At 47.1% G+C, this 10,239-nt stretch overlaps 1 protein-coding gene across 1 annotated transcript; it reads left to right on the forward strand.

The window, feature by feature from the left end:
• The first annotated feature begins 655 nt into the window (after nt 1–655).
• LOC105893934 (F-box only protein 24) lies at nt 656–3,947 on the forward strand. Its single transcript, XM_031585516.2, has 8 exons — nt 656–671; nt 966–1,243; nt 1,498–1,756; nt 1,987–2,145; nt 2,281–2,402; nt 2,638–2,769; nt 2,905–3,075; nt 3,344–3,947. Exons 1-8 carry the CDS (start codon nt 656–658, stop codon nt 3,662–3,664), a joined length of 1,458 nt encoding a protein of 485 aa, XP_031441376.1. The 3' UTR covers nt 3,665–3,947.
• Nucleotides 3,948–10,239: the final 6,292 nt, after the last annotated feature.

Raw genomic sequence — 10,239 nt, forward strand, 5'->3', positions numbered from 1 at the left:
CAATCAGAAGGGGAGACCAACAAAAAAAAATTGTGAAACATTTTTAGGAGTTAAAACATAAACTGTTACAATAATGACAGAGAGACCAAAAAGAAGTAAAATGCATTTAGTCATGAGAACTGAGACGCCACCTACAGTAAGTAAAGAAAATTGCAACCGGATTCAATTATTGAAAAAAACGTTTGACAAAATATGTGCTTGTAAATTATTTTAATGAACTGTGATTTCCTTTGTCAAATTTTTAGCCAAAGAGGAGAAAGACAGTCTCTCCAACACTATATGTGGAGGGTTCATCAACAAATATCCACTCTTTGCCGCCAGAGCTGGTGAGCTTATTCTTATCTTTAATATCAGTCATAAGAAATACATGGATAACCATAAACATGGATATATAATCATTGTGGATATAAACCAGTCACCTACACATTATTCATATTTGCAGTTGGGCATTAAAATTACCCATTTTTCACTTCAGGTGGAAGCGATCCTGTCCTGGGTGTCGGCCCGTGATGTAATTTCCTTTGGGGCCACCTGCAGCGCTTTTCATCTGCTGAGCCTTAACTCAATCCTATGGAAAATGCTGTTCCAACGCCATCCAACAGGAGGACTTCCTGTAAATGATACCTTTAATGTAGCCCCCATCAACTGGAAGCGGATGACCGTCTTCAAATGTAAGAAGGAGGCGTATCACCCTCAGGTTATGCTTGTCTTACCTCTGCCATCGACTTCAGTGACAGTTACCTACCCTCACCAACAAACAACACCAATAACTCTTCATAATTTGATCTTCTGGCTGGTGTATTTTGCTCATTATCAAAATTCAAATATTTGATCTAAAATACAAAAGGAGACTTTTACTTTCTGAGCCTAGAATAACCACCTGTATCCCTTTACTGTAATTCTGGTTTATCTATTATTGTCTTGACTCTCCATCTCTAAAGATCTCTCTCATCCTTCCTCCACAGACACCCAGGCCCTGTATATGCAGCGCCTGGGCAGTGGTGGAAGTGGACGCCCGAGCTTCAACTCGGGTCGAGGCGGGGGTCAGTTGGTGTGCCCTGCTGTCATCCCTCCCCAGGCCTTGGGCTTCCGTCGCACCCAGCCCACCCGGGACCACCTGCTCCTGTGGGACTACCAGGGCACCCTCTTCATGCTGCGCAACGGTGTGATGTCATCGCTGCACGGTCAGCTGACCTGGAGACGCGCAGCGCGCCCCTCCATTCTGTGCCGTCATGCCAAAGATGTGAGAGGCAGTGTGTGCATGTGTGTGTGTGTGTTTGCATGCAATACATGTGATGTGACAATGTATGTTTGAATAGCTGAATAAGTGTGTATGTGCATGTCCATTTCCCTTAACTGACTACAGCTGTCAAAACGTTTACTGCGCAATAACACGCCTTTCCTGAAGAGAAAAAAAAACCCTGTCTACTAACACAGCAGAGGCAGGATCCGGCAGATGGTTCTGTTCTGACTGCACTTGATTTCTTCTCTCGAAAGTTTGCTGTGGACCCCCGCAGTGACATCTCTCACCGCATGTACGTGTACGTCCTCGTGAGCCGCTTGGATGCCCCCCTCGCTCCTAACGCAGCTGGAACTTCAGGCTCAACTCTGTCACCTCAGAGGTGCGACTGTGTGGAGGTCTACCAGCAGGACAATGGCCTCAGGGTCTTCCGCATGACCTTCCACGCCTCGCTGACCTTCACCCAGATCCGCCTCACCGGGACAGAGTTCAACCGGAGCCTGCTGTTGCTCACAAGTGTGTGGCTAGACAAGTGATTTCTATGGAGCTCTTGCATTTGCTTTCAATATATTCGCCTTGATTAACAAGAATCAGTGCTTTGCTGAAATTATGGATCATTCTTTGTGTGGGATACTCTTAGTGTATGACCCTGTAACTACTAGGGTAGGTGACATTTGGTCATTTTATTTAATATTCTAATTTGATTGCTTACTCTCTCTCTCTCATTCTCTTCATCTGTCTCTCAGACACAGGGAAGGTGTATGTGCTGTATGTGAACGAGGCCCATCTGAACACCCCTCGCTCCTACACCGTGCAGCTGTCACTCAAGAAGATCAGCAGTTTGATGCCAACCATGTCAATCAGAAAGTTGCACACAGGCTTCAACAGTGCTCTGTACCTCACAAGTATGGCCAACAACCCCTCCCACAGCAAACAATCCTTACATTACACCAGCGAACATACATGATCTGAATCAAACTGCATTGATTTCGTCCTCTACCCTTTCCTTTCTTCTGTTTCTGCTGTCTCCTGTTTTTTAGCTGAGGGTACAGTTTACATCGAGGTGCATTCAGCTGGAGTCTACCGCCAACTGTTTGGGTCCAATGTTGGCTTTGATCCCCAAGACATCCACGTCCCTATGCCTCTCTCCATCCCCAATAAGGTTGCCATCACCAATTGAGTTATGAAAGATCAAACACACCCTATGTACACAAGCACACACTAGTTTTGATGCTTTTAGCCCATAACATCCCACAATGCCTTTCAATACCAATAAAAGCTAAAAGAGCAAACACTTGTAAGGCCAGGGTCACTAGGTTTAGGAAAACTCATCTTATTTACAATGACAAAACACTCTTGTTTCTCTATTAAATTGTTTCTCTGCTCTCACCCCTAAGGTGGTTAAGTGCTCTATGAGTCTGACGCATCTGGGCCTGGTGGATGACTGTGGCCAGCTCTACATGCAAGGCTGCAACCGCTATGGGCAGCTTGGAACAGGAGACAAGATTGACCGAGGGGAGCCCACTAAGGTGAGTGAGTCTAATGTGTGTGGCAAAGAGAGGTATTTGTGTGTGTGTGTGTTTATTTTTGTTTGTGTAGGCAGTTAATTTCTTCCCTGTGCTGTAAGTGGCTAACCTGTGTGTTTCACCCTCTCTCCCCCCTAGGTGGCGCTGTCTTCAGCCCTGGTGGATGTGTGGTGTGGACTGAACCACTCACTCGCCCTGCTCCAGGGGGGCTCCGGCAGCAGGGAAGTCCACGGCTGTGGATGTGGTGCCGGAGGTCGTCTACCTGGACGTCCTGCTGGCAGTGCTGTCTTTGTCAAACTTAGCGTGCAGGTAAGACAAGTCTGACACTGACTGACCTGAACGCCGGTCAGAATTGATCTGTCCCTCAGAAGAAATCATGTCCCTAAAATCAATGCTCCAATTATCCACAAGGTTGACTGCATGACACAATGTTGGACCAGACTTAACCCTGGGTCTCTACTAACAGGAAACTGATGAACACTTGTTTTACCTGACATGGAGGTGATCATACTGACAACTGTCATCATGTTCTAGAAAAGACACAGTTGATGATTAAGACACCCCTCCTTTTTCTCAGGCGCCTCGCTGCACACGGTCCATCTGCGCCTCCAAGGATTGCCTGTACCTCCTCTGCAGCTTTGACATCGAGGAGCCCCCCGTCACCTACCCCATGCCGGTTGAGGCGAAGGACAAGCAGGAGAGGGACGTGCACAAGGAGAGGGAGCGCCTGAGTACGCACCTGACTCTGATGAAGGACTGCGACAGCATGCAGGAGCAGCTGGACATGCTGCGGGGCACCATCCAGACCCACATGACCCTCAGCTCCACCCACAGGGACTTCCTGGACCAGGCCCTTACCACAATCCAGCACTCATCCTCCTCCCCGATGGACTCCTAGGTCCACTTACCGCAGGCTGCTGGCTGTAGCCAGAGAGTGTTTTTCTTCCATGCCAAAAAGGTTTATTTTAATACCAAATAAATGTACTTCTTGCAAATTGCAGCTGGAGTTCTTTCAATCTCACCACAGACCATCAGACGCACAAGGCTGGGGTTTTATGTTGGTTGTCACACTTGTGTGTCACTCTTGTGTGCATTTGTAAATGTCAGGGACTCATACAAGCCATTTTGAGTAAAATAGAATATGTCATGACTACAAATAGCTGTATCTTTTACATAGGCTACATACAGTACATTTCATAAGCTATATTTGATAAGCTACTGATTTCACCATGTACCATCCTAACTCAGCATTTAACTAAATGTAAGCAATGTCAGTCTGAGAGATTAAATCTCAAAACAGTCCTTATGAAGGAAATGTGTCTTTTCTATTAGAAATAAGGTTCCATGCTTATGAGTTACTCAAGATGGCATACCCATGCCATGACAGGCCTAGTATCATCATTACATGCGAAGTCAGGGGTAGCCCACTAAATCCATGAAAGGTACTGGCTTGTCTATCTGAGTGTGTGTGTATATATATATAATAAATGGATAAAACAATTGGGCTACTTATTTAAGGACAATAATACGAAACTATGCGCAGCGGGATACGTCTGGAACATTTAAAAGAAAACGTTCTCTTGTGTACAGAATGGAAAATTCCAAAAGGGAGAATGCTGCGCGTGCGATGCTTCCACTTTCATAAAATAACTTTCTGAAGATTTGTTTTCATTGACCTGCATTGTTTTTCAGCACATCTCCGTGTTTACGACAAACGAGCAGCCGACCTCATTTTTGATTTTAAGGAAGAGAAAAGAAGGTGCTGAAGCAGCAATTTAAAAAAAGTTGTTTTTTTCATGTGTCGGTTAGCCCTAACGTTACATTTCACTTGAGAAAACATTCCCTGTTCTTTTCGGTCAACTTTCTAAGTCCATGTCGCTAAGGTGTTTGAATCCAACAGTTCACGTTCAAAATCTGTCTTCAACACTTAGCATCTATTTCCTTATTTCCCTTGCAGATGGAACTTGTATCTGGTTACCGTGACCGGCTCATAGCGTTTTCCGAGACCATGGCGCAGTGGTACTTTTCCTTTCAGACCTGTCCTAAATTGCACCGCGAGAAGGAAGGAGGATTGAGTGACACTTGGGGACATGGTCCTCCCCGTTACCCCATCGATAACACCTCTCCTCTTTGGATCCTGCACCTGTTGGACTGCACTGCACCGCCCCCTACTGTCCACAGTCGCCTCAACGAGTCCGATATAGACCCCGCCGATCTGGGTAGGTGAAGATCAAGATCAAGATATTTTATTGACTGTTATCACTATCCGCATCATATTGTAGCATGTTGGGGAGATTACCGAATATGCCTCGCTCCTGTGTTGTTGGTGTTATTGTGGCATTGGAGTTCCGGGAAGTGTTCCAAGTAGGCTAGGCCTACGTTGTTTAGTGACAAACCTGGGTAAGTTAACTCAGAACAGTGACTGTAAATTATGTAGCGTGTCCCGGAGTCAGGTGTACCTGCTTCTCTTACTGTTTATTAATACAAACACTCAAGTAACACTGATACAGAATAGCAAATGGGAATGTATTCTGTATGCAGACATGTCAGGATGACTCAGGGTGCACAGAGATGCTAAAACAAAGGCAAATCTGCATGTAGAATAGAATAGAATATCTTTATTTGTCATTGCACAAGTACAACGAAATTGAGGTAGCAGCTCTCAGACACAAAACTAAATAAAAAAATATAGATTGAACTATACAGATTTGCACTATAAATGCTTAAGTAAAAACAAGTAAAAACACAAGACATAGTATTACACAACAGAGAGACAAATACAGGTCAGTTTTGTGCATCGTTAAGTGCTATGATGGCTCTGGGATAGAAGCTGTTTCTCAGCCTGTCTGTTTTTGCTTTGATGGTCCTAAAGCGTACTAAAACAGTTAAAAAAAGTGGTGACCAGGGTGTGTTGAGTCTCTGAGGATGCTGTGGGCTTTCTTGAGGCAGCGTGTTTTATAGATGTCCTCAAGAGGTGGAAGAGAGCAGCCAATTACTTTTTGTGCGGTGTTAATGACCCTCTGGAGTCCCTTTCTTTCTGCTGCCGTGCATCTGGCAAACCACAGCGAGATGCCATAGCTCAACACTGACTGCAGAGCAGCGGTAAAAGGACACTAACAGTTTCTTTTTTAATTTGTTCTTCCTGAGTAACCTCAGGAAATACAGCCTCTGTTGTGCCTTTTTCAGCAGTGCAGTGGTGTTTCTTGTCCAGGAAAGGTCCTCCTCGATGTGAGTGCCCAGGAAGCTGAAGTCTGATACCCTCTCCACTCTCTCCCCATTGATCACAATAGGCTGCATGTCCGATTTTTTCCTCCTATAGTCGACTAACAGCTCTTTTGTCTTGGAGGTGTTGAGGACAAGATTGTTCAAGGTGCACCATGTCGACAGCCTTTGCACCTCCTCCCTGTATGCAGTCTCATTTCCTCCTGAGATGAGCCCCACCACGGTTGTATCATCTGCAAACTTAATGATGGCATTGCTCGGGTGGGTGGGGGTGCAGTCAAGGGTATAGATGGTGTAGAGTAGGGGGCTTAACACACTGCCCTGTGGGGAGCCGGGGCTGCTGCTGAGAGCTGAGGAGAGATGGGATCCTACTCTAACCCTCTGGGAGCGGTCTGTCAGGACATTTCTGATCCAGTAGCAGATTTGTTGTGAAAGCCCTAAGTCCATCAGTTTGGTGACCAGTCTGCTTGGTATGATCGTGTTGAAAGCAGAGCTGAAGTCTATGAAGAGCAGCCTGGCGTAATTCCCTTTGTGGAGAGCTGTGGCAATGGCATCTTCTGTAGCCCTGTTTGCTCTGTATGCAAACTGGTGGGGGTCAAAAGTGGGTGGCGGGCTTGTTGTGATGTGACTCCGGACCAGTTTCTCAAAACACTTCATGATGATAGGTGTCAGTGGTGCCACTGGTTGGTAGTCGTTAGGGGTGCTGGCAGTGGTCTTTTTTGGTAGAGGAATGATTGTGGAGGACTTCAGGCAGGGTGGAATCAAGCACGGGGATAGGGACTGGTTGAATATGTTGGTGAACACACCAGCCAGTTGGTCTGCACAGACATTAACACAAGAGTGGAAACACCAAGACAAGCCAAACACCAAAACATTTAACAGAATTTATGATCAATAACATTCTACGCTAAGAACACTGGAACATGACATGACAGGCAGCATTTACAGAACAGCAAGCCTCACTCACACCAATACTCCCGCTGCACGCCACACAGCCCCCACCATACAGGTAAAATGTCCCCATTGACCATGTAGACAACACAAAGTGTCTGAGGTGTGCCAGGAGTTGTCGCTGTGAGCGCTCCGGAGGCACCCCAGCTGTTCAAGGCGAAAGCACTGGGGTAGGTAGTGTGCCCTCAGTCTCGGTGCTCTCCTCTTCAGGATAGGCTTGGAGGTGACACTGATCCCCAGGAGCCTACCGACATTGATACAATCGCCCTTCAGGCTCTTCAAGGGTGAGCGTGGTCTTGACACAACGACCTTGTAGAAGACTTTGGTGTGTAGTCTTTTCTCTCGAGGTCTCTGTCAGTGACGGTGGCACAGGCATTCGTTGAGCCCTGGGCAGCAATGGCAGGCCTCCTGGTCGATGGCTCTTACTCCCCAGTGGTGCGAAGAGCCACGGTTTCAGCACCCGGACAGAGCGGCACCTAGGACCTGCCCACTGCAGTCCCCCACCTGGCTGGCCAGCACCTAGGGCAAGTGAATCATTGGACTGGCCCTGCTGGCCAGCCAGAATGGGTGTCGGACTGCTTGGCCTGTGATGAGCACTCGTGAGGTTTTCCTCCCCTTCATCTGAGCTCGGTCCCCCCAGTTACCGTGGCAATGTGCTTCTTCATCGTCGCCCGGCCAGGTGGTCTGGACCCCTCGGTGCCAGTTAGTGTGCCAGGTAGTGTGCCAGGACGGATGAGGGAAATGGTGGAACGCCTTCTAGGCTGCAGTCCACATAGAGTCCATGAGCCTTGCTAGTTGGCAGTCAGGGCAGGGGCCGGCTCCGTTCCTCCGTGTGGGCATGCTGGTGTGGGCATGCTGGTGTGGGCATGCTGGTGTGGGCATGCTAGTTGACGTCTCCAGTCCCAGGTGAGGCTCCAATGCCGGCGGTCCGCCCTCCTGCACTGGTCACGGCCCACAGAATTTACAGTCAATAACATTCTCCACTAAGAACACTGGGACATCACATGACAGGCAGCATTTACGGAACAGCAAGCATCACCCACACCAAAACTCCTGCTGCACGCCACAGTAGCCTAACACAACCGCAGCCTAACTGTTTAATTATTAATTATTATTATAATTGTTAATTATTAACATGTTAACATATTAACATTTACAGTAATTGACTCAGACTAAGTGGTAAACCTTCTAAAAGAAGACCCCTATGACTTTGTTTTGCTAGGAGAATGCTTCTATTAGGAGGTTTACCACTTACACTGAGTTAACTTACCCAGTTTTGGCACTACACCACATACTTGGAATACCTCCCACCTTAGATATCCTTTTGTGTCAGATGTTATTGTGTGAGACTGTTTATTATTTTGTCTCTGTGTTGCACTGTTTGAGTCCTATGTGAGTTTTCTGTTTTACCACCGTCAGTGTGTCATTGTGATGTAAGACATGGCCTCCTGTTGTCCCATTGTGTTGTAAATTCCCCCCATGGTGGAGTGCGCTGTAATTAGTGGATGCTGCCAATGAAGTAACACTGTCAGTGTCATCCCTTCAGGAGAAGAACCCAAACGTATACTGTACATTTGCAGCACAGCAACATGAGGAATTACCTTGTGCGCACAAATACTAAGTGATAGACTACATTGTAAAGACTATGGTTCTGTGATCGAATAAAAATGCTGTATTATCAAAAGCTGAGCTAGCAAACTAGAACTTTACAACTAGACAGTATCATATGACTTTCACCAACTATACAATAGCTGAAACTGAAGCTTTACAGCTTACAGAAAGAGGGTTGGCTGGCTGACTGGATGGATTCAATTATTTTCCCATTTCTCTTTTCGTCCTGTGGGCTGTAGCTCGCTGTGATGGAAACAGTGTTCTGATGGTGACTGACGCTACTGGTCTGCCGCTGGGATTTGACATCCTGCCGCATGGCTGGGCTGGATCCTTGGGAGGAGGCGAGGTAGCAGGTGGCGACGGAAAAGGAGCCCTGGGAACAACGCAAAGGATGGTGGGATTGATCCGCCGCTGCATGGAGGCTCCGATGAGTGGCGGGCTGCCACGGCGACCCCAGTCTCTTAAAGTGAATGACAGGAAACTTCACAGGTTAGAACTGAAAATTAGTGCAAAGTTAGCTTGCCCCCCCCCCCCACACACACACACAATTCAGCCATTGATTTCCCTTGCTGTCTTTCTTCCCTGTACTTCCCTGCCCCTGTTTTCACTTCTGTCTCTCACACTATCTCTGTCCCTGCATGTCTCTCTGCCTGTCTTTCTGTCTCTCACACTATCTCTGTCCCTGCATGTCTCTCTGCCTGTCTTTCTGTCCCTCACACTATCTCTGTCCCTGCATGTCTCTCTGCCTGTCTTTCTGTCCCTCACACTATCTCTGTCCCTGCATGTCTCTCTGCCTGTCTTTCTGTCTCTCACACTATCTCTGTCCCTGCATGTCTCTCTGCCTGTCTTTCTGTCTCTCACACTATCTCTGTCCCTGCATGTCTCTCTGCCTGTCTTTCTGTCTCTCACACTATCTCTGTCCCTGCATGTCTCTCTGCCTGTCTTTCTGCCTCTCACACTATCTCTGTGCCTGTATGTCTCTCTGCCTGTGTCTCTCTCTCTCTCCACAGGTTGCTCTGTAGGAGTGAGCAGGCCTATGCTGCCCTGCGTGTGGAGCTGTGTCATCAGGCCCTGAGCGACTGGGGCCCCACTGAGGTGGATCTAGCGAGCGGGGAGTCAAAGCCCCTGGAGTTCAGCATGCGCTGGCCCTCCGCCCGCTACTGTCACGAGTGTAAGAAACATTCCTTCCCCAGCCAGCTGAAGTCATGGTAAGGCAAAGAGGGAAAGACGGAGGGAGTGGAGATGGATGGACTTAGGAAAGGAGGAAAGGAGTAAAGGAGAGGAAGGGGGCTGGGCTGAAGAGCTAAAATAGAGCTGTTTTGAGTTATTTTAACAAAATACAGTTTTCATCAGTACTTTTTCATTTACGTACATTTAATATATTCTGCCAAACTTATATAAAATTGTATACACTTAGTGAAATGATTCTCTTAAGCAGTACTATAGCAGCTTTTTTTTCCCTTTTACAGTTGAAACAGTGTGTAGGTCTCTAACAGAAAGAAGCTTAGGATTAGAGCAGATCAGCCCACTGGTGTTTAGTAACAGGTGGCTATAGTGTTCTAACACCCAGGGGAGCCTGCCTACATTCTATTAGGATTTGTGTCGGGCGTCAAAAGATTCTTTACAATTTGTAATGCACATGGTTTTTGTTCCGTATCAGCATTACAGCCAGACCACACAGCACAGAGA

The sequence above is a fragment of the Clupea harengus genome, chromosome 18 (genome assembly GCF_900700415.2).
Source record: "Clupea harengus chromosome 18, Ch_v2.0.2, whole genome shotgun sequence".
Classification (NCBI taxonomy): Eukaryota; Metazoa; Chordata; class Actinopteri; order Clupeiformes; family Clupeidae; genus Clupea; species Clupea harengus.